Source organism: Pan paniscus, chromosome 15 (assembly GCF_029289425.2).
Source record: "Pan paniscus chromosome 15, NHGRI_mPanPan1-v2.0_pri, whole genome shotgun sequence".
NCBI classification, from domain to species: domain Eukaryota; kingdom Metazoa; phylum Chordata; class Mammalia; order Primates; family Hominidae; genus Pan; species Pan paniscus.
This window is the reverse complement of record NC_073264.2, coordinates 23,067,520-23,088,882: the sequence shown is the minus strand read 5'-3', so window position 1 is coordinate 23,088,882 and position 21,363 is coordinate 23,067,520. Positions and strand designations below refer to the sequence as shown.

General features: G+C 41.4%; 1 gene segment (V, D, J or C); it reads right to left on the bottom strand.

Moving 5' to 3' along the window:
• Window positions 1-11,559: 11,559 nt before the first annotated feature.
• LOC100967234 (T cell receptor alpha variable 1-1-like) lies at window positions 11,560-12,293 on the bottom strand. The segment is given in 2 exon segments: window positions 11,560-11,867; window positions 12,206-12,293. Coding segments are annotated over 2 exon segments (384 nt in total).
• Window positions 12,294-21,363: the final 9,070 nt, after the last annotated feature.

Genomic DNA, 21,363 nt, shown 5'->3' with positions numbered 1-21,363 from the left:
CAAATGCCCAATAAACTGCTTAGGATTTAAAGTGAATTTATTTTCATTTTCTTTGGCAGAAAATTCTGAATTATTTCGACCCAAAATCTTTTCCCCTAATTAAACTGGTTCAGGTTGTTTTACATAATCTTTTAGAAATAAATGGTTACATTACTTCTATCACCTCTATCTTGTGAGATGAGAAAATGCCTTACCAAAGGTTGAATAGGATGAGAATGTGTCAATGTCTTAGAAAGTATATCATGCCAGAAAATTTGAAAAGAGTAAAAAGGGGGCTCCATAACCCCTTATTTCATTGTCTTTGCTCCTAATCCTAGACCCCTCTAAATTCCATTTCTTTGCTTGTGCATGGCATGAATATTTCCAAGCACTTGAACTTGAAAATTCTGGATTATTTGTGTTTTCTTCCTGTCCCTCACCCTCGTGATGTGCTAACACATCAGATTCTGTCTCCTCAAGACTATGAAACCAGCTCAAACTGATTCAGTGTAGACTGTCTCCCTTAATTCCTGACTAGTTCTTCCTCATCTAGACCACAATCGAAATTACCCTCTGAAACACAGAATCTGTAGGACTCTTCGGTGAATGTAGAATGAATAAGGCCAGGCTCCTTAATCTGGAATTCAAAGTCCAATACAATCTTGGCTTCACATACATGTTCTCTTAAGCCATTTCCTCCGCTTCCCTCTCCCACCCTCACTGATTTATTGCCGTTCCGTGAGCATGCTCTATACTTGCCTGTACTCTTTTGCTCAAGCTCTCTTCTCTGCCTGGAATATAAGTCCTCCCTCTCCATATTGACCAAGTGACAATTTATGCTTCCTTCAGATCCATATTAAATACTTCCTCATCTGTTTTTCCCAGGCAGGACTTAACTCCTCTTCCCTGGTATTGCCATGGCTTCTTTACTATAGACCTTGCCACAGTCTGTCATGTATTACAGTCAAGAATTTATCTCTTACCGGGCGCAGTGGCTCACGCCTGTAATCCCAGCACTTTGAGAGGCCGAGGTGGGCAGATCACGAAGTCAGGAGTTCAAGATCAGCCTGGCCAACATAGTGAAACCCCATCTCTACTAAAAATACAAAAAGTTAGCCAGGCATAGTGGCAGGCACCTGTAATCCCAACTACTTGGGATGCTGAGGCAGGATAATTGCTTGAACCCAGGAGGTAGAGGTTGCAGTGAGCGGAGATTGCACCACTGCACTCCAGCCTAGGTGACAGTACCAGACTTCATCTAAAAAAAAAAAAAAAAAAAGCCTAAAAAAAAAAGGAATTTATCTCTCTTTCCACTTCAAATGGATTGTGAGCCCTCAAAGGACATAAGGCATTCATTTGTGTTTGTCTGCCTCTATTGCCTAATAACTACGAGCAGACACAGAAATCAATATTTGCTGCTGAATTTTTTTTTTTTTTTTTTTTTTTTTTTTTTTTTCTGAGATGGAGTGTCGCTCTGTCGCCCAGGCTGGAGTGCAGTGGCGCGATCTCGGCTCACTGCAAGCTCCGCCTCCCGGGTTCACGCCACTCTCCTGCCTCAGCCTCCCGAGTAGCTGGGACTATAGGCGCCCGCCATCAAGCCCGGCTAATTTTTTGTATTTTTAGTAGAGACGGGATTTCACCGTGTTAGCCAGGATGGTCTCGATCTCCTGACCTCGTGATCCACCCGCCTCGGCCTCCCAAAGTACTGGGATTACAGGCGTGAGCCACCGCGCCCGGCCATTTGTTGCTGAATTTAAACCGCACTGCAAAAGTCTCTTGAAATGTATCTTAAACTGAAGAAATTATTGTCAGTTCTGCCCATTACCTGTCCTGGTCTCACCTGAAAAAAGAAAAAAAAAAGAGAACATTTAAGAGAAACTGAAGACAGAAGATTCAACTACATGGCAACCTAAAAGCAAGCATGGACATTTCCTTGGTGAATAACCAAAAACAAGGTAAATGTATTCTTTCATTCGCTGGCATATTTTTCACTTCTTTGGATGTGTGGTGTCATGTTGGCCCATTTTAACAGTAAAATTTAAACAAATGCATGGAAAGATTCAAAATTCATAAAGGTAAAAATATATTAATGTGGATATAAGAATCACACTGTGCTATACAGAAACACCATAATATCAGGAAGGATATTATATGTTATGCATACATATAATACATGTTACACATAGTATGAGACGACAAGCAAGGCAGTACAGAGTCCACAATAATTTGTTAATCTTGAAACAAGCCATTGAAAATTTCCAACTGGACATTTTAAAAATAGCATTTCTAATAGAATCTAGAAGACATTGATTGGTCTAGCAAGTCTTCTGTGCGGCACTTAAGCCAATGTGCCATATTGCTCTTGTCAGAAGACATGAGATCTTAAGGTCTTATGTGAGTTGATCCACAAACTATAACTACTCTTAGGATTATATGTATGAATGCTAAGTTCATCATTAAAACAGAACTAATCTTGAGTGATACTGAGTGATTTGTGTGTGTGTGGTACAGAGTCGTTAGCAGGAACTCACCTAGCCTCAACAAAGAAAACTGTGAGTCAAACCGGTGAAACCAGCTCAAACTCTGAATCAATGTAAACAAACATGAGGCTGCACCTGTGCTTGCTTCTGTTTGCTGTATGAAAACTGGATCCCACATGAACAGACCCTTTTCAAAAGAAGACACACATGCATCCAACAAGCAAACAAAAAAAAGCTCAGTATCACTGATCGTTAAAGAAATGCAAATCGGCCGGGCGCGGTGGCTCACGCCTGTAATCCCAGCACTTTGGGAGGCCGAGACGGGCGGATCACGAGGTCAGGAGATCGAGACCATCCTGGCTAACACGGTGAAACCCCGTCTCTACTAAAAATACAAAAAATTAGCCGGGCGTGATAGCGGGCGCCTGTAGTCCCAGCTACTCGGGAGGCTGAGGCAGGAGAATGGCGTGAACCCGGGAGGCGGAGCTTGCAGTGAGCCGAGATCGCGCCACTGCACTCCAGCCTGGGCGACAGAGCGAGACTCCGTCTCAAAAAAAAAAAAAAAAAGAAATGCAAATCAACACCAAAATGAGATACCACCTCACTTGAGCCAGTATGGCTATTATGAAAAAGGCAAAAAATAATAGATGTTGGTGAGGTTATGGAGAAAAGGGAACACATACACTGTTGGTGGGAGTGTAAATTAATTCAACCATTGTGGAAAGCAGTATGGCGATCCTTCAAAGAGCTAAAAGAAGAATTACCATTTACATTTAATAGCAATCCCATTACTGGGCATATACCCAGAGGAATACAAATCATTCTACCATAAAGACACATGCAAGCGAATGTTCATTGATTGCAGCACTATTCACAATAGCAAAGACATAGAATCAACCAAAATGCCTATCAATGACAGATTGGATAAAGAAAATGTGGGACATAAACACCATGGAATACTATGCAGCCATAAAAAAGAATGAGATGTATGTTTCTGTTCGTGGGTTAGTTTGCTAAGGATAATAGCCTTAGCTCCATCCATGCTGGAGGAACCAGGAACGGAAAACCAAATATCGTATGTTCTTACTTATAAGTGGGAGCTAAATAATGAGAACTCATGAACACAAAGAAGGGAACAACAGACACTAGACACTAGGGTCTACTTGAGGGTGGAGAGTGGAGGGAGGGAGAGGAGCAGAAAAGATAACTATTGGGTACTGGCCTTAACCTGGGTGATGAAATAATGTGTACAACAAACCCCTGTTATGTGAGTTTACCTATGTAACAAACCTGCACATGTACCCCCAAACCTAAAATAAAAGGTTAAAGAAAGCAAATACAAAGTGAGCTTTTAAATCTCTGGAAGAAATAGGCTAGTTTTAAATAAAGGCAAAATAAAGACATTGAAGATAAACAAAAGCAGGGAAAAATTTGTTAGTAGAAGATTGCTTTACAAGAAATAATAAAGGAAGTTCTTCAGGCAGAAAGCAAGTGACACCACACAATACCGTTTGAATATATGCACACACACAAAAAAAGTGCTGGTAAAGGTAATTATGTAGGTAAGTATAAAAGAAAATATAACTGCATACTTCATCTCTTTTATTCTCTTAACTGAATTAAAAAGCAATTTCATTTAAAAAAAAGTGGGCCCCTTCATTTCAACAGCATCCTTTCTGAGACCTATTTCCACCTCCTTTTGCACAACTGCTTCTTTCTTCCTCTATTCCATCCCCTTTAAGATAACTTCCATTTGTCTGAAGAAACTAAAGGAACTAATTAAATTGATTCAAGCTAAATATTAAGGGTGGCGGGTCACTTAACTTCCCAGGATAGTTGACTATCAATTTACAGATAGTTAGTGAAAGATAGCTTTACTTCAGTGACCCCAAGTTTTAATGATAAAACCTGATAAACTTTCAGCATATCTACCCATTTTTAAAAATATATTGGTATGAAAAGGAAAGAGTACAACTTTCAGAGTCTGTTAGAAGAATCTTGGTTCTGCCATCAACCAGCTATGTGTCCTTGGGAAAATTAACTATCCTTTCTAAACCTTGATTACTTTACATATATAATAAGGGCAATAAGACTTACTTCAAAGGAGACATAATATGGTTTGCATTTGTGTCTCTGGCCAAATCTCATGTCAAACTGGAGGAGGGGCCTGGTGGGAGGTGAGTGAATCATGAAGGCAGATTTCCCCCTTGCTGTTCTTGTGATAGTGTGTGAGTTCTCATGAGATCTGATGGTTTAAAAGCTTGTGGCATTCCCTCTTGGCTCTCTCTCTCCTGCTCCACCATGGTAAGATGTGTTGCTTCCCCTTCACCTTCCGCCATGATTGTAAGTTTCTTGAGGCCTCCCAGTCATGCTTCTTGTTAAGCTTGTGGAACTGTGAGTCAATTACACCTCTTTTCTTCATAAATTGCACAGTCTTAGGTAGTAAGTGTAGCAGTGTGAAAACTGACTGATACTAACTGATACTAATGAGATCTGATGGTTTAAAAGTGTGTGGCACTTCCCCCTTCACTGTCTCTCTCTCCTGCTCCACCATGGTAAGACATGCGTCATTCCCCTTCACCTTCCACCATGATTGTAAGTTTCCTGAGGCCTCTCAGTCATGCTTCCTGTTAAGCCTGTGGAACTATGAATTAATTAAACCTCTTTTCTTCATAAATTACACAGTCTCAGCTAGTTCCTTATAGCACTATGAAAATGGACCAATACAAGGTATTAAGAGCATTGAATAAGATAACTAATGTGAAGTTTCTGAAACATGGTAGACACTTAATAAATATAGAGTGCTGCAATCATCACTCTTGTTATCATCCGGGACTTAAAGAAGGGTTTGTCTTAAGGGATGAGCAGGGAATCATGGAAGAGTGCAAATACAGAAAACATTTTGTGATGAAGGGATCCATCATTCCCTCCAGAGGATGGAGTGTAATACTGGAGAGTGAATTATCAATAAACCAGACAAGTGGAGAGTACGTCAGCAACAGCAACAGAAGCACAGACAAAGAGACTTTTCATTTTCACATTCACAGAGCACTAGGAGGACCAAGTTATGCTGCTTCATGAGAGCGATGACCAAGCTATAACAAACTTTTAGTTTCTGAAATTTTTAATCTCCACAAGGACTGGTCTTGATTGTCTGAAGAGCTTGAACAGGTAATTAAGAGCCTTCTGTTCTTTTTTTTTTTTTTTTTTTAGTAGAGATAGGAATCTCACTATTGGCCCAGGCTGATCTTGAACCCATAGCAATCCTCCTGCCTCAGCCTCCCAAAGTGCTGGGATTACAGGTATGAGCCACCGCACCTGGCCAAGAGTCCTCTATTCCTCATGTTGATATTTATCCCTCAAAAAATGTATATTTAAGTTATCTTTAATGTGTCATTACTAAAATGTGTACTAAACCTTAGATGACCATGATGGCCCTGAGGAAGGGCTTGCTCTTTTGAAGTTCTTCTCCAAGGAACACAAAGGCAAAGAGTGTAAGAAAGAAAAGTCTTTAATGGTCCCTGGGTGCCCACTGATCTGAGCACAGGTGTCACATGCCTCAGTTTAACATTGGACCTCAGGCTCATGTTGCTAGAGAGCAGCAGGTGCAAGTTATAAGAGCAACTCACAATGAAAGGAAGGAATGCCAGTATTAGTAACCAGCAACCCCTCATCTGCCTCACCATCCCAGATGGGGCACTCAGCCACTTTTTGACCCTTGTACAATAAATTTGGGTGAGTTTTCAACTCTAGAGGTTTAGTCCAATTTATCTTTTGAGACTGTAGTTTTCCAACTTTGTTTCATTTAGAATCACTTGGGAGACTTTTATTTAAATAGTTCTGGCTCCATCACCAGAAATTCTGATTAAATTGACCTGGGATGGGACCTAAGCATAGGGAATTTTAAAATGTGATTCTAATGCAGACTGAAAAGTATTGCCCAAGTAGATCTGACAGTCCTCGGGGAGATCTTACTTTCCAGATCAAGACTTGGTTAGCAAGCCGAAAAGTATGGTTAGTTTGCAAGTCAGTCCACAGACTTGGAAGGTCAAGTCCCCAAACCTAGGTTGCAATTCCCAAGGTAAGGTGTCTAGACCAGTAAGTGTAAATCTTATTTATTCTAGTTCTGCCTACTGATTAGCCACAAAACATGCACAGGCCTCTCTTAATCAGTAGTATTATTTAAAGGTATGCCTGCCTGGCCAGGTACAGTGGCTCACCCCTGTAATCCCAGCACTTTGGGAGGCCAAGGCGGGCATATCACGAGGTCAGGAGATTGAGACCATCCTGGCTAACACGGTGAAACCCCGTCTCTACTAAAACTACAAAAAATTAGCCAGGCATGGTGGCAGGTGCCTGTAGTCCCAGCTACTCAGGAGGCTGAGGTAGGAGAATGGCATGAACCCAGGAGGCAGAGCTTGCAGTGAGCCGAGATCGCACCACTGCACTCCAGTCTGGGCAACAGAGCAAGACTCCATCTCAAAAAAAAAAAAAAAAGAAACATATGCCTACTAGGAAAGGAAGATCTGAAATACTTCCTAATCCCCTCAGAAGTTCATAAGGAAATGTAACAACAGAGACCAGGAGATTCTGAAGTACCAGGATTACATAATTTAATTATGAGATGTAGCACCTGCTTTTCAAGTCACCTCCATCCCCACACTCAGTGACTAAGTGCTTTCACAGAAATCAAGTTTCAGCTGAGGGGATAACTGAGGAATGGCTGGGACAAAATGGGAAGGTGAGTTTAAAAGTCCATGCCCCGAATTGGCCCAGGAGAACAGAGCCAAGGGAAAGCTCATGTATGACCAATGGATGGATATGGGTCAGTTGAAAAGTACAAATGCATATAAAACTCAATAATGAATAATGGATAAGCATGTGGTAACCACTGTAGAGGCAGAGTCAAAATACACTTAAAATTCAGAGTATACGTGAGTCAAATATGTGAACTAATGTCTTCCAGGCAGGAAGCACTTGCTTGAGATTCAGAAAGATGACAAATAGGAAAATTATGTGCTTGCACTTGCTCAAAAGCCACACAGAATACTGCCTGGCAGAACAGTCAACCAAGGCTGTGTTTCATCCTCATTTTCTTTTTTTTTTTTTTTTAGATGGAGTCTCACTCTGTTGCCCAGCCTGGAGTGTAGTGGCACCATCTCAGCTCACTGCAACCTCCGCCTCCCGGGTTCAAGTGATTCTCCAACCTCAACCTCCCAAGTAGTTGGGATTACAGGTGCACACCATCGCGCCCAGCTAATTTTTATGTTTTTAGTAGAAATGGGGTTTCACCATATTGGCCAGGCTGGTCTCAAACTCCTGACCTTGTTATCTGCCTGTCTCGGCCTCCCAAAGTGCTGGGATTACAGGCGTGAGCCATTCGTCCTCATTTTCTATCTGGAATTGAGATTCCTCATTTAGGAAAAAAGACAGGGTTTCAAAAGGGCACTGGCGGAGTCCAGCTTAGAGTTTTACTCCACCTCATAAATTGATCCCTCAAAATGTCAGCTTTTGTCTGCCTTTACCCTTGGCTCAATATCCAAACCACAGCCTCAAGGGTTGTCTGAGAAGGGTTATGTGTGCATTCTGGGCCTCCAGCGCTCATGTCCTAAATCCAGTGGTACACAGCACACTCCTTATTTCCCATCCAAATTCATATTGTCAAATCTCTTAAGGATTTTTCTTAGAAAAAGATCCAACTATTCCTTCAAAATTTTTAAACTCTTCTTAATGAAGATCTTGGTTTTTGTATTTCTTCCAACTGACCTCCTTCACTTCCCTGTACCCCTGAGTACACGTGCAAATCACTCTTAAGGCACATGGATGGTGCTGATTTTCCAAAAAGCAATAGATAGCCTACTCAAAACATGATAATTTGTGGAGAGTTTTCTCTGCATAGGAACTATGTACAAAGATATGGGAGTAGAGAAACCACAAGAAACAATTGAATAACCTAGGGCTCAGTAACACCTAAATTATTTACCACCATTAAGCCAAAAGAAACAAGAGAGGTATCTAAGTTTTCCTGAGTTATGTATGTAATAGTGAACAGTTCACCTCCAAGATAGAGTGTAGTCTTCTTGATGCAAGCCTCTTCCACCTGTGTTCTCTTGGTTATCTTCCTTAGGAACTAGAACTAAAGCGAGGTTAATTTCCACAGTGAGAACGTGCTCCAGACATCCGAGTACCAATGTGGCTCCGGAAACTCCACAGATACCACAGGACTAGAAAATAACTGGACAATGGGATGTTCTATCTTGCCCGAACTGAGGGATATAAAAAGCTCCAAAGGTAAGATCTCAAGGCAAGAGACATTGAAGCTGGACTCATCCCCAACTACTCAAGAAAACAAGGTCAAAGAGATGCTCAAAAATCAGAGCTTTACTCAAACATTGTAGAAGATAGTTAGATTTGATACATGTCAAATTCCTTCCAATCCTTCCTATGTTTCTTTCATTCTGTGAGATTTTATCTGAACACCCTGTGAAGCTTGGATTTGAACTTAGAAATATCTAACTCCGAAGTCCAAACACAGCTACTGCTCTTTGAACATGACAACAGAGCTGGGTTCCCAGTTTGATCTACAATAATTCGAAAAACCTTGTCTCCTATCCTCTGGTAACGGCTTGCTCCAACATCTAGCATCCAACCACCTTCTAGGTGGAAATGAAAGAAGTTGCTGGGTTAAAGAGAAACTCTACTAGCAGAGAGAGAAAGTAACAAAGGATGGTACTCCTTCTTCTTGAAAATCTCTGTGGCAGAAAAACATGTTATCTAAAAACTTAAGGCTTGGCCGGGCATGGTGGCTCATGCCTATAGTCCCAACACTTTGGGAGGCCAAGGTGGGTGGATCACTTGAGGTCAGGAGTTCGAGACCAGCCTGGCCAACATGGTGAAGCCCCATCTCTACTAAAAATACAAAAGTTAGCCAGGCATGGTGGCATACCTGTAATCCCAGCTACTTGGGAGGCTGAGGCATGAGAATCACTTGAACCTGGGAGGCAGAGGTTGCAGTGAGCCAAGATAGTGCCTCTGCACTCCAGCCTAGGCGACAGAGTGAGACTCCATCTCAAAAAAAAAATTAAGACTTTAGGAGAAAATAGATATGAAAACAAGGTCAAAATGAACCTATAAAAGTTCTTACGGATACTCTTCATGGTCACTAAATTAAAAAGATAAAAAGACAGCATACTGATTAAGGAGAATATCAGTAACTTACACGTCTTCAAATTTAAGATAATTGATTTTGTATAGTTCATTTCCATTGACCATTCACTCCTTGCTGAAAGATTTTTAGACTTCATCTCCTTCTTGATTTCAATGAAGCACTCGAAATTTTTTTCATTTTTACAAATAACTCACATGTTAAAGGTCATTTGCCTCAGTGTTAGATTCTCCATTCAAATGTTCAGTATCTTTCTGATTTTATATAGAGTCCCACTATAGACACAGCTACATTTGAATAATTTGAAAGACTGAGATTCTTTGGATAACTTGACTTGCAGTCTTATAACTATCCAATGTTATACAGCCCTTATTCAGCTGATGATTAATTTATATTATAAAATTATAACAAGCACAGGACATCAGCATTGCTTACACACATGTCAGCTCTCTTCCTATTAAAGACAACGAAGCTGAGTTCTGAGGGTCAAATGTATTTTCCCCGTGCTTTCAAAGTCTGCTAAAACATCTACTTACTCTCTCTCTTCACAAGAACATAAGCAACCTCAGTGCAGGTATGTTTTATTTAGTGATGCACCATAGCAATTGAAAGAGTGCCTAGCACATATAAGTATTCAATAAAATATTTGTTGAGTGAAAACCATCCACTTTACCTTTCTACTCCCTACCACCAAGTCCCTCTTATTCTGTTTACCCCAAAATAAGTCATTAAAAATTAGCTAATAGGGGTTGGCGCGGTGGCTCACGCCTGTAATCCCAGTACTTTGGGAGGCTGAGGCTGGTGGATCACGAGGTTAGGAGACCAAGACCATCCTGGCTAATACGGTAAAACTCCATCTCTACTAAAAATAGAAAAAATTAGCCAGGCGTGGTGGCCCATGCCTGTAGTCCCAGCTACTCAGGAGGCTGAGGCAGGAGAACGGCGTGAACCCAGGAGGTGGAGCTTGCAGTGAGCCGAGATTGGGCCACTGCACTCCAGCCTGGGTGACAGAGCGAGACTCTGTCAAACATACATACATACATACATACATACATACATACATACATACATAAATGTACTAAGCCAAAAAAGAATTCACCTATGGGAAAGAAATTCTGCATTGCCCTCTAAGGACAAACTATATAGGCTGTAATGTTTAACAAACTTCAAAAACATTTAGGATAGCACACAAAAATTACAATTCAGTAAAAGAAAATCTTTAAACTGAATATTTTATATTACTGTTCTGTCCATTATCCAGTGCTTTTACAGGAATTCCCTACTGACCAACTCCTTCCACACTTGACCCCCACCTCATCACATGACCTCACTCTTCTATTTCACAGAGAAGAGCTCTCCATGATCTTCTCTTCACCCTCTAAGTCCACAGCCCCCACACTCTCCAATATGTTGGATAAATCCACCAAAAAATGCTAAATAATATCAACATTATCACTCAGGTAAATACAAAAATGAGGACATATTTGACATAATTAAATGAAATCGTACTATCTCAAGCTGAGGAATTTGCATTTACTTCACAAATTTCAGAGCCTCCCAAGGATACATGAATATGAATGTAACTTACTACTGCATAAACTAAAGCACTCACCAAGGGATCCTTCCCTTGTATAAAAAGCTTCCTGCAAAAGTAAATTCCATCTTCCATACGTGGAACCACAGGATACTGGAGGCATAAATAAGCAGGAGGAAGAGGAAAAGAAGAAACTAAAGAAGAAAGAGAGAGAGAAAATAGTTTATCCTTCTCTTTAGCAATCAATGGTTCAGAAAATAATGGGGTTCCGTCTCAGAGCCCTATGCTACATATTCTAAACAAGTTTAAAATTAGACGATAAGCAAAGATACACTCAGGAAGTTCTAGAACTTCTCAAGCCCACCTGTACTCCACTGATTGTCTTTTGAATTTTGGCACAGTTAAGGAGGCCTCATAGTCACTGTGTCTCTCACAGCGCAGAAGTAAGAGGCAGAGTCTTTCATCTGGAGATCCTGTAGAAGGAGGTAACCATAACTATCAGAGCGACTAAGGAATGAAGAAAAACGACCTGTCTCCTCCAAACCATCCAGAGCATTGTAAGAAAGAAATGTGGGTGCTCCGCCATCATGTTGCTGGTACCAGGACAGCCCATAAAACCCAGATGTCTGGTACGTGCAGTTTATCTGGACAATGGCTCCTTCCACAGCTGTCACTTCAGAGGGCTGCTCAAGGCTTTGTCCTGCAGTGCCTATGACAAGATACATGATTGTTACTAGGGCAGCACCCCCAGAAGCCCCATCATTATTAAAAATGATGTTTCCTCCAAAAACTATTGAAATAATTTTTTAAATGATGCTTCCATGTGGTCACAAAAGAACTGCCATTGATGGGAGAATTTCTTAGACTGAAATAAATGGTTGCAGTAACAGCAGCAGCAATGGTAACAGGAGGACAATTAGCACCACATTAGGAAAATGCATATTCAGGAAATACTCTCATTACAAATGTCAAAATTTGCAATAATTTAGCTGAAAGGAAATTGTTTTGAAAATTCCTAGCAGCATTCGCTATTAGATTGAGACTTACCTCCCATCTTCATGGAAACATAGAGAAGGAAAGCTCCCCACATCTGCTGCAGGATTCCGTGAGCCTGGCACTGCATCCCCGGTTCCTGAGCCACTGTAGTCTGCAGAAGGTAGACACTTCATGTGGGTGAGGGAAGGAAGCTCAGTCCGGATGCAAAACCCAGTAGAAATACAGAGGGAGGAGCTTCTTTCTTGAAGGGATGAGTTTAAGCTTCCTTCCACTGGAGCAGCTATGGTTTCTCCTACAGGAGTATCTTTACATGAACATTTTCTACTGATAAATCCACAGGTTTTAAGCTGGGCACAGTGGCTTATGCCTGTAATCCCAGCTACTCAAGACGCTGAGGTAGAAGAATCCCTTGAGGCCAGGAACTGGAGACCAGCCTAAGCAACATGGGGAGGTCCCTATCTCCAAAAAATAATCCACACATTTTAATCCAAGTGATTATGGTGAACATCGAACATGTAAAGAACAGAGAAAACAAATGGGAACATAAGGCAAAGTCAAAACTAGTCAATTTGACCATACTAACAGTTTTCTTTCTCATGATACAACAAAATGAAATCCAGGATCAATTACAGATGCAGTGTGTGTGTGCATATACTAAATATTGTTTGTTTGTGTGTCATATATATTTTGGAAGCTAGAAAGAGAAGGAAATTTACCTACCATTTAAGTGTGCTTACAACAGCTAATATCGAAATAATCTTTAATATATTCAAAAGTAAGTTGCAGAGTGATGAGTATTGAATGATATTTTTATCATAAACTTATGTACATATGCATACAGTTTTAAAAGTGTGAGGATATACTCAATAAACTACTAACATTGGTTATGTCAGGGGTTGCAGTGGAAAAGTTGAGTGAGTTAATTTTTTTTGGTACATCCCTCTATTGGTTAATGTTAAAATAGACATGTTTGATTATGTAATTTTTTTAAAAACTAAAGGAAAGAAAAGAGGTATAACAGGAAAAAAGAGCTGGGAGCAGTGGCTCACACCTGTAATCCCACCACTTTGGGAGGCCAAGGCAGGCAGATCACTTGAGGTCAGGAGTTTGAGACCAGCCTGGTCAACATGGTACGACCCCATCTCTACTAAAAATACAAAAATTAGCCAGGTGTGGTGGCATACACCTGCAATCCCAGCTACTCAGGAGGCTGAGGCAGGAGAATCACTTGAACATAGGAGGCAGAGGTTGCAGTGAGCTGAGATCAGGCCACTGTACTCCAGCATGGGCAACAGAGTGAGACTCCATTTCAAAAAAAAATAGAGGAAGAAAGATCTGAGAAAAAAGCAGGAAAAAATGAAAACCTCAACAATATGTTAAACTATTTATCAGATGTCTCAGAAAGAAATTTCTTATGTCTACAAAATTTTTTCATACCTATTTTTCATACCTATTGGCCTCTCATTAATACTATTTAATATCAAAGGTGGCTACAATTAAAGAAAGACCTACAATAACAAGTGTTGGCAAGAATGTGGAGAAGTTAGAAACTTCATACATTGCTGGTGGAAATTTAAAATGGTGCAACCACTTGGAAAACAGTTTGGTAGGTCCTCAAAACATTAAACATAGATTTACCATACGACCCAGGAATTCTAGGTATCTATCCAAAAGAAATAAAAACATATGTTCACACAAAAACTTGTACATAAGTGCTAATAGCAGCATTATTCCCACTAGCCAAAAAGTGTAAACAACTGAAATGTCCCATCACTTGATAAACTGATAAAATATGGTATATCCATAAAATGAAAGATTATTCAGCCATTACAAGGAATGAAGTATTAATTACATGCTACAACATGGATGGCCCTTGAAAACATTTTGCTTTGTGAAAGAAGTCAGACTCAAAAGGTCATGTATTGTATGATTCCATTTGTGTGAAATGTTCAGAATAGGCAAATCCATACAGATAAAAAGTTAATTAACAGTTGCCAGGAATTGGGGGCTGGGAGAGCCAGGGTAAGTAAGTACAGGGAGGGGCTACTAATGAGTATGGGATTTCTTTTTGAAGTGATAAAAATGTTCAGGAATTAGCTAGTAATCAATTCACAACTTTGCAAATATACTAAAAATTCCTAAGTAATATACCTTAAAAGAATAAATTGTATGTTATGTGAACCAATGTTCATAGATGTTGGAGAATCTCACTATGCTTGAAATCAATGTACTATATTTTTTAAAAAGGTATTTACTGAGTCCTGCCATGAGCACAGTTCAACTTTTGTAACCTGCTGTCTGACTGGCATTTTAAATCTTTGCTGCTCCTTTTTGCCACAGAGTCAAAATCATCTTCCCACAAAGAAAGCTATGGAATCAAGAATGTTAAAATTGGCCAGGACTAGGAATAGTGGCTCACGCCTTTAATTCCAGCACTTTCAGAGGCTGAGACAGGAGGATCACTTGAGCCCAGGAGCTGGAGACCAGCCTGGCCAACATAAGGAGACCCCATCTCTACAAAAAATAAAAATAAAAAACTAGCCAGGCATGGTGTTATGCACCTGTGGTCCCAGCTACAAAGGAGGCTGAGGTGGGAGGATCACCTGAGCCCAAAAGGTCAAGGCTGCAGTGAGCCATGATTGCACCACTTTGGGAGGCTGAGGCAGGAAGATCACTTGAACCCTGGGCAACATAAGGAGATCAGCCTGAGCAACATAGAAAAAACCCTTGTCTCCACAAAAAAATTTAAAAATTATCCAAGCATGTTGGCAGGCACCTGTAGTTTCAGCTATTCAAGAGGCCGAGAAGGGAGGATCACTTGAGCCCAGGAGTTCGAGGCTGCAATGAACTATAATCGTGCCACTGTACTCCAATCTGGGCAACAAAGCAAGACCCTGTTTCAAAAAAAAAAACTGATGCTACTGTTGCACCATGGGGAAAAAAAGTGTTAAAACTACTGCTGGGTCCATTCTGACTTAAGTTTCTCCTTGATTTTCGTAAGTATATAGTATAACTTGTATATGCTGAATTCAGTCGCTTGTACAACAGCAGACTTTTGTGCAACAGTAGGTGGATTGAGAATGTGGTGGAGAGGGGGTATTGCCTGCCTTCTCACCTTAAACAGCATTATTTGTGCATTTTGCCCATGTTTCATAAAAATTAGTAGAAAACGAGAAACTTAAATTTTTAGTGCCAGGGATGAAAAAATTGAAATAAACTGCATGCAACTAGGATAAAGATAGAAATAAACATGCTGTAAGCAAAAAAATTTCAAAGGCAATTTATATCCTTATGAACCCACTAAAAGCATTATTTCCTATTTACTGCACATAGTAGGCTCATAGCACCTGGATATAATAAATATAATGCTGCCATCTTGTGACACCACATATCATTGCCATTTTATACACACACCCCCAAGGATTAAAATGTTGTTTCCCTATCAAAAATATAGAAAAGAGCTCAAGGTGGGCCTTAAAGCCAGGCTGGAGAGTTTGGACTTAGTCCTTAGGGCAGTGAGAAGGCACTGAAGAATTCAGACCAGAGAACTTCAGAAAAAATGGCAGATAGGAGACAGGACTAACTTGCAGCTCCCACTTGGACGCACAGAGCAGCGTGTGGAGACTCACATCATAAACTTTTGCTCCAAGGACTACCACAAAAACATACCAGGAAAGCTGAGATAATCCACAGACCTTTTGGAGGAAGTGGGTTGCTGCTGCAGGCCCCCGGAGACAGCTGAAAAACTGTGAGTGCCCGAAGTGTGAAAGTGTGAAAGAAGGATCATCTGCCCCCAAACACACACCCTCATTGGGGAATCTGAAGGCCCAAATCACAGGAGAAGAATTTGACCTCACATACAGCTGAGACAAATTTAGAGAGCTGAGCAAAATACAGGGGTAGAAGAAGAGGTGGGAAGAGCCCTTTGGGTACCCTCAGTCCCCAGAGAAGCCATTTCTAACTTTGTCTCGCAGGAGTTTTGGGAAGGGCTGCCAGAAGAACTAGGAAAAGACCATAGGGAGAAGAAAACTTCCAGCTGAACCTTGTAACAATTTCCACCAAACGCAAAGTTTCCTGGACAGAACCTAGGGGAGGGGGTGAATCGGAGCGCAGACACAGCACAGAAGCCATGGCAGGCAGTGGGTGTGAAACCTGAAAGCCCTGCTTGCTTTCTCAGCCAGGAGGCTGGTAGCCCCGGGCAAGTTCTCAGCTCTGCTCACCCTCTGCCTGGAAATAAACTCAGTGTTGTTGGGAGTGGGAAAGGAGGGTCATGGTGGGAGCGAGACCAGCCTTTTGGGCTGCATGGGAGCTGAGTGAGGCCTGTAACTGCCGACTTTCCCCCATTTCCCTGGAGACCTGCATGACACAGCAGAGGGAGCCATGATCCCCCTGGGAACATAACTCCATTGGCCTGAGAACCACACCTCCACCCCCCGCAGCAAGCCCCATCCAAGGAGAGTCTGAGCTCAGACACGCCTAGCCCTGCCCCTACCTGATGGTCTTTCTCTACCTGCCTAAGCACGGATGGGTAGAATGGGTAGAATGGGTAGAATCAATATTGTGAAAACGATCATACTGCCAAAAGCAGTCTACACATTCAATGCATGTGTAGATATTTTCATGAAAATATCATCATCATTCTTCACAGAACTAGGAAAAACAATCCTAAAATACATGTGGAACCAAAAACAATCCCATATAGCCAAAGCAATACTAAGCAAAAACAACAAATCTGGAGGCATCACATTACCCAACTTCAAACTATACTGTAAGGCCATAGTCATCAAAACAAAACAGCATGGTACTGGTATAAAAATAAGCATGTAGACCAATGGAACAGAAGAGAGAACCCAGAAATAAACCCAAATATTTACAGCCAAATGATCTTCCACAAAGCAAGCAAAATCATAAAGTGGGGAAAGGACTCCCTATTCAACAAATAGTGCTGGGATAATAGGCTGGCCACATGTAGAAGAATGAAACTGGATCCTCATCTCTCACCTTATACAAAAATCAACTCAAGATGGATCAAAGACTTAAGTCTAATACCTGAAGCCATAAAGATTCTAAAAGATAACATCAGAAAAACTCTTCTAGACATTGGCTTAGGCAAAGAATTTATGACCAAGAACCCAAAAGCAAATGCATCAGAAACAAAGATAAATAGATGGAACTTAATTTTTTTTTTTTTTGAGATGGAGTCTTGCTCTTTCACCCATGCTGGAGTGCCGTGGCATGATCTCATCTCACTGCAACATCCACCTCCCGGGTTCAAGCAATTCTCTGCCTCAGCCTCTCAAGTAGCTGGGATTACAGGTGCCACCAAATCTGGATAATTTTTTTGTATTTTTAGTAGAGAAGGGGTTTCACCATCTTGGTCAGGCTGGTCTTGAACCCCTGACCTCGTAATCCACCCGCCTCGGCCTACCAAAGTTCTGAGATTACAGGCGTGAGCCACCGCGCCTGGCTGGAACTTAATTAAACCAAAAAGCTTCTGCACAGCAAAAGAAATAACCAGCAGAGTAAATGGACAACCCGCAGAGTGGGAGAAAATATTCACAGTCAATACATCTGACAAAATACTAATATCCAGGATCTACAAGGAACTCAAACAAATCATCAAGAAAAAAACAAACAATCCCATCAGAAAGTGTGCTAAGGCCGCGTGCGGTGGCTCACGCCTGTAATCCCAGCACTTTAGGAGGCCAAGGTAGGTGGATCACCTGAGGTCAGGAGTTCGAGACCAGCCTGGCCAACATGGCAAAACCCCATCTCTACTAAAAAATACAAAAATTAGGCGGGGTGTGGTGGCTCATGCCTGTAATCCCAGCACTTTGGGAAGCCAAGGCAGGTGGATCCCTGAGGTCGGGAGTTCAAGACCAGCCTGACCAACATGGAGAAACTCCATCTCTACTAAAAATACAAAAAATTAGCCAGGTGTGGTGGCACATGCCTGTAATCCCAGCTACTCAGGAGGCTGAGGCAGGAGAATCGCTTGAACCCAGGAGGCGGAGGTTGCAGTGAGCAGAGATCATGCCATTACACTCTAGCCTGGACAACAAGAGTGAACTCCGTCTCAAAAAAAAAAAAAAATACAAAAATTAGCCGGGTGCAGTGGCAGTCACCTGTAATCCCAGCTATTTGGGAGGCTGAAGCAGGAGAATCACTTGAACCCAGAGGCAGAGGTTACAGTGAGCCGACGTTGCGCCATTGCACGCCAGCCTGAGAGACAGAGCAAGACACCGTCTCAAAAAAAAAGAAAAAAAAAAGTGGGCTAAGGACATGAATAGACAGTTCTCAAAAGAAGATATGCAAGTGGCCAACAAACTCATGAAAAAATGCTCAACTTCACTAATGATCAGGGAAATGCAAATCAAAACCACAACGCGATACCACCTTACTCCTGCAAGAATGGCCATAATAAAAAAACAAAAAATAATAGAGGTTGGAATGGACATGATGAAAAGGGAACACTTTTACACTGCTATTGGGAATGTAAACTATGGAAAACCACTATGGAAAACAGTGTGGAGATTCCTTAAAGAACTAAAAGTAGAACTACCATTTGATCCAGAAATCCCACTACTGGGTATCTACCCAGAGGAAAAGAAGTCATTATACGAAAAAAATACTTGCACACACATGTTTATAGCAGCACAATTTGCAATTGCAAAATAGGAAACCAGCCCAAATGCCCACCAATCTAGGAGTAGATAAAGAAATTGTGATATATGTATATACACACACACACATACACCATGGAATACCACTCAGACATAAAAACAAATGAAATAATGGCATTCGCAGCAACCTGGATGGAGTTGGAGACCACTATTCTAAGTGAGGTAACTCAGGAATGGAAAATCAAACATCGTATGTTCTCACTCATAAGTGGGAGCTAAACTATGAGGATGCAAAGGCATAAGAATGACACAATAGACTTTGGGGGCTCAGGGGAAAAGGCTGGGAGGGTGGTGAGGGATAAAAGACTACAAATTGGGTGCAGTATACACTGCTTGGGTGATGGGTGCACCAAAATCTCGGAAATTACCACTAAAGAACTTGTTCATGTAACCAAACATCACCTGTCCCCCCAAAACCAATTGAAATAATAAATATAAAAATTTAGAATCAAGGCCAGGTGCAGTGGCTCACGCCTCTAATCCCAGCAGTTTGGGAGGCCAAGGCAGGCAGATCACCTGAGGTCAGGAGTTCAAGACCAGCCTGTTCAACATGGTGAAACCCCATCTCAAGTAAAACTACAAAAATTAGCCAGATGTGGTGGCACATGCCTGTAACCCCAGCTACTCGGGAGGCTGAGGCAGGAGAATCCCTTGAACCTGGGAGATTGGGCCACTGCACTTCAGCCTGCACGACAGAGTGAAACTCCATCTCAAAAAAAAAAAAAAAGGAATCCTTCTTATTCTTATCTCTTACCACTATTTATATGAGCCCCCTTCCTTGGGTGTGCTTCCAGTGATTAGCACTTGTTAATTCTTGAGGGGTTGGAGGAACCTGTTTGTCAAGTCGCATGTACCTGAGTCTCACTGGGAGGCTCTAGTCAGTGCCAGTGGAGAGAGAAACATCTTGGATGTCTGTGGACAGAGAAAACACACAGTGATTCAAATATATGAGCTTCAAATTGGGAGCCACCAGGACAAATGCTCTAAATTGCAGGGGTAGATTTGTAATCACGCTGCTTCTCATCTAGACCACTTGATTCTGCATTAGCCTAAATTAATAGTAGTAGGGCTTTATTTGCTTAACAATGGTTACTCTTATTTTGAACCACTTTTGGGAAAAAAACCTGGTTTTGGATATAGGAACAGAGCCTTATAAGGAATTTTGCTACCTACTGTAGATTTACATATCAGTTGTAGAATGAGACAACTAAAGGACTATATGGTTTTTAAGCTTTGTTTTGATTCTAAATTTTTTTTTTGAGACAGAGTCTCCCTCTGTCATCCAGGCTGGAGTGCAATGGCCCAATCTTGGCTCACTGCAACCTCCGCCTCCCAGGTTCAAGTGATTCTCCTGCCTCAGCTTCCCGAGTAGCTGGGACTACAGGTGCCCACCTCCATGCCCGGCTAATTTTTGTATTTTTCTAGTAGAGACAGGGTTTCACCAATGTTGGCCAGGCTGGTCTCCAACTCCTGACCTCAAGGGATCCACCCACCTCGGCCTCCCAAAGTGCTGAGATTACAGGCTTGAGCCACTGCGCCCGGCCAGGGATCTTATACTAGCAGAGTATCAGTGTTGTTCACCATAGTCTATCTCTATTCCAAACTACCTTTTAAACAGATACACGAGTGATCAATGTACAATTTCAACTTGACTGTGACATTCTCCTACTTAAAGGCTTCAGTGGCAGATTATTATTCCATCATATAAAATTCCAACTGTGTATCACTTAAATCCACTTAACCTATACTGCAGATACTCTGAATTGCAGCCTGGTGTGAATGGCCTTTCCCCATTCACACAGGGCGGCTTCAAGCACCCCGCCTTTTGCTCCCTTTTTCCTCTGCTGAAGTGTCCCTCCGTGTCTACTTATCTTTCAAGAGGAGCACAGGGCTACCCACTCGGTGAAATTTTTCTAGTCTCTGCCTCTAATTCCACTAAAACCATCAGCAAACATAACTTCACTCTTCTTTGTGGTCCCACTCTAACCTGTAGTTAATACATTCTTCCCACTATAATATAAACTTATTGAAGATGAGGTAGGACTAAACCATTTTTTTCCCCAAATAAATACCTGTGTGTATATGTATAGTCACTGTTGATCTTGAAAACAAAAGTTTTATGCAAGTGGAAGACGAGGAAAATCCTACTGCACTAAATTTAAGAGATAAAGTCAAGACAGTGAATATTAAGTAATATTTGAAGGATTCTGGCATAGAAGGAATCATGGAAATAGAAAAGATGTGGATAAAACGTGTAAGATATATTATGAGTAATATACAATTTTTTAATGTAAGTGAGGTTTTGCTCTCCCAAAAGAGATAGTGGTGATGCTAGAATGGGAAATGAGAATAAATATTAGATGAGGGAGAAAGGAACAGCCTGGATTCAGAGAGGGGGAAACGTATGCTTCCAGGAACAATGTGGGGGGGTGAGAAGGCAGGCCTCCAAACTCAGCTCTGTTGGAAGAGGGTTACACTTACCTGAGCTAAACCAAACAGCCAGGTCACTGAGGAGCTGTGGCAATG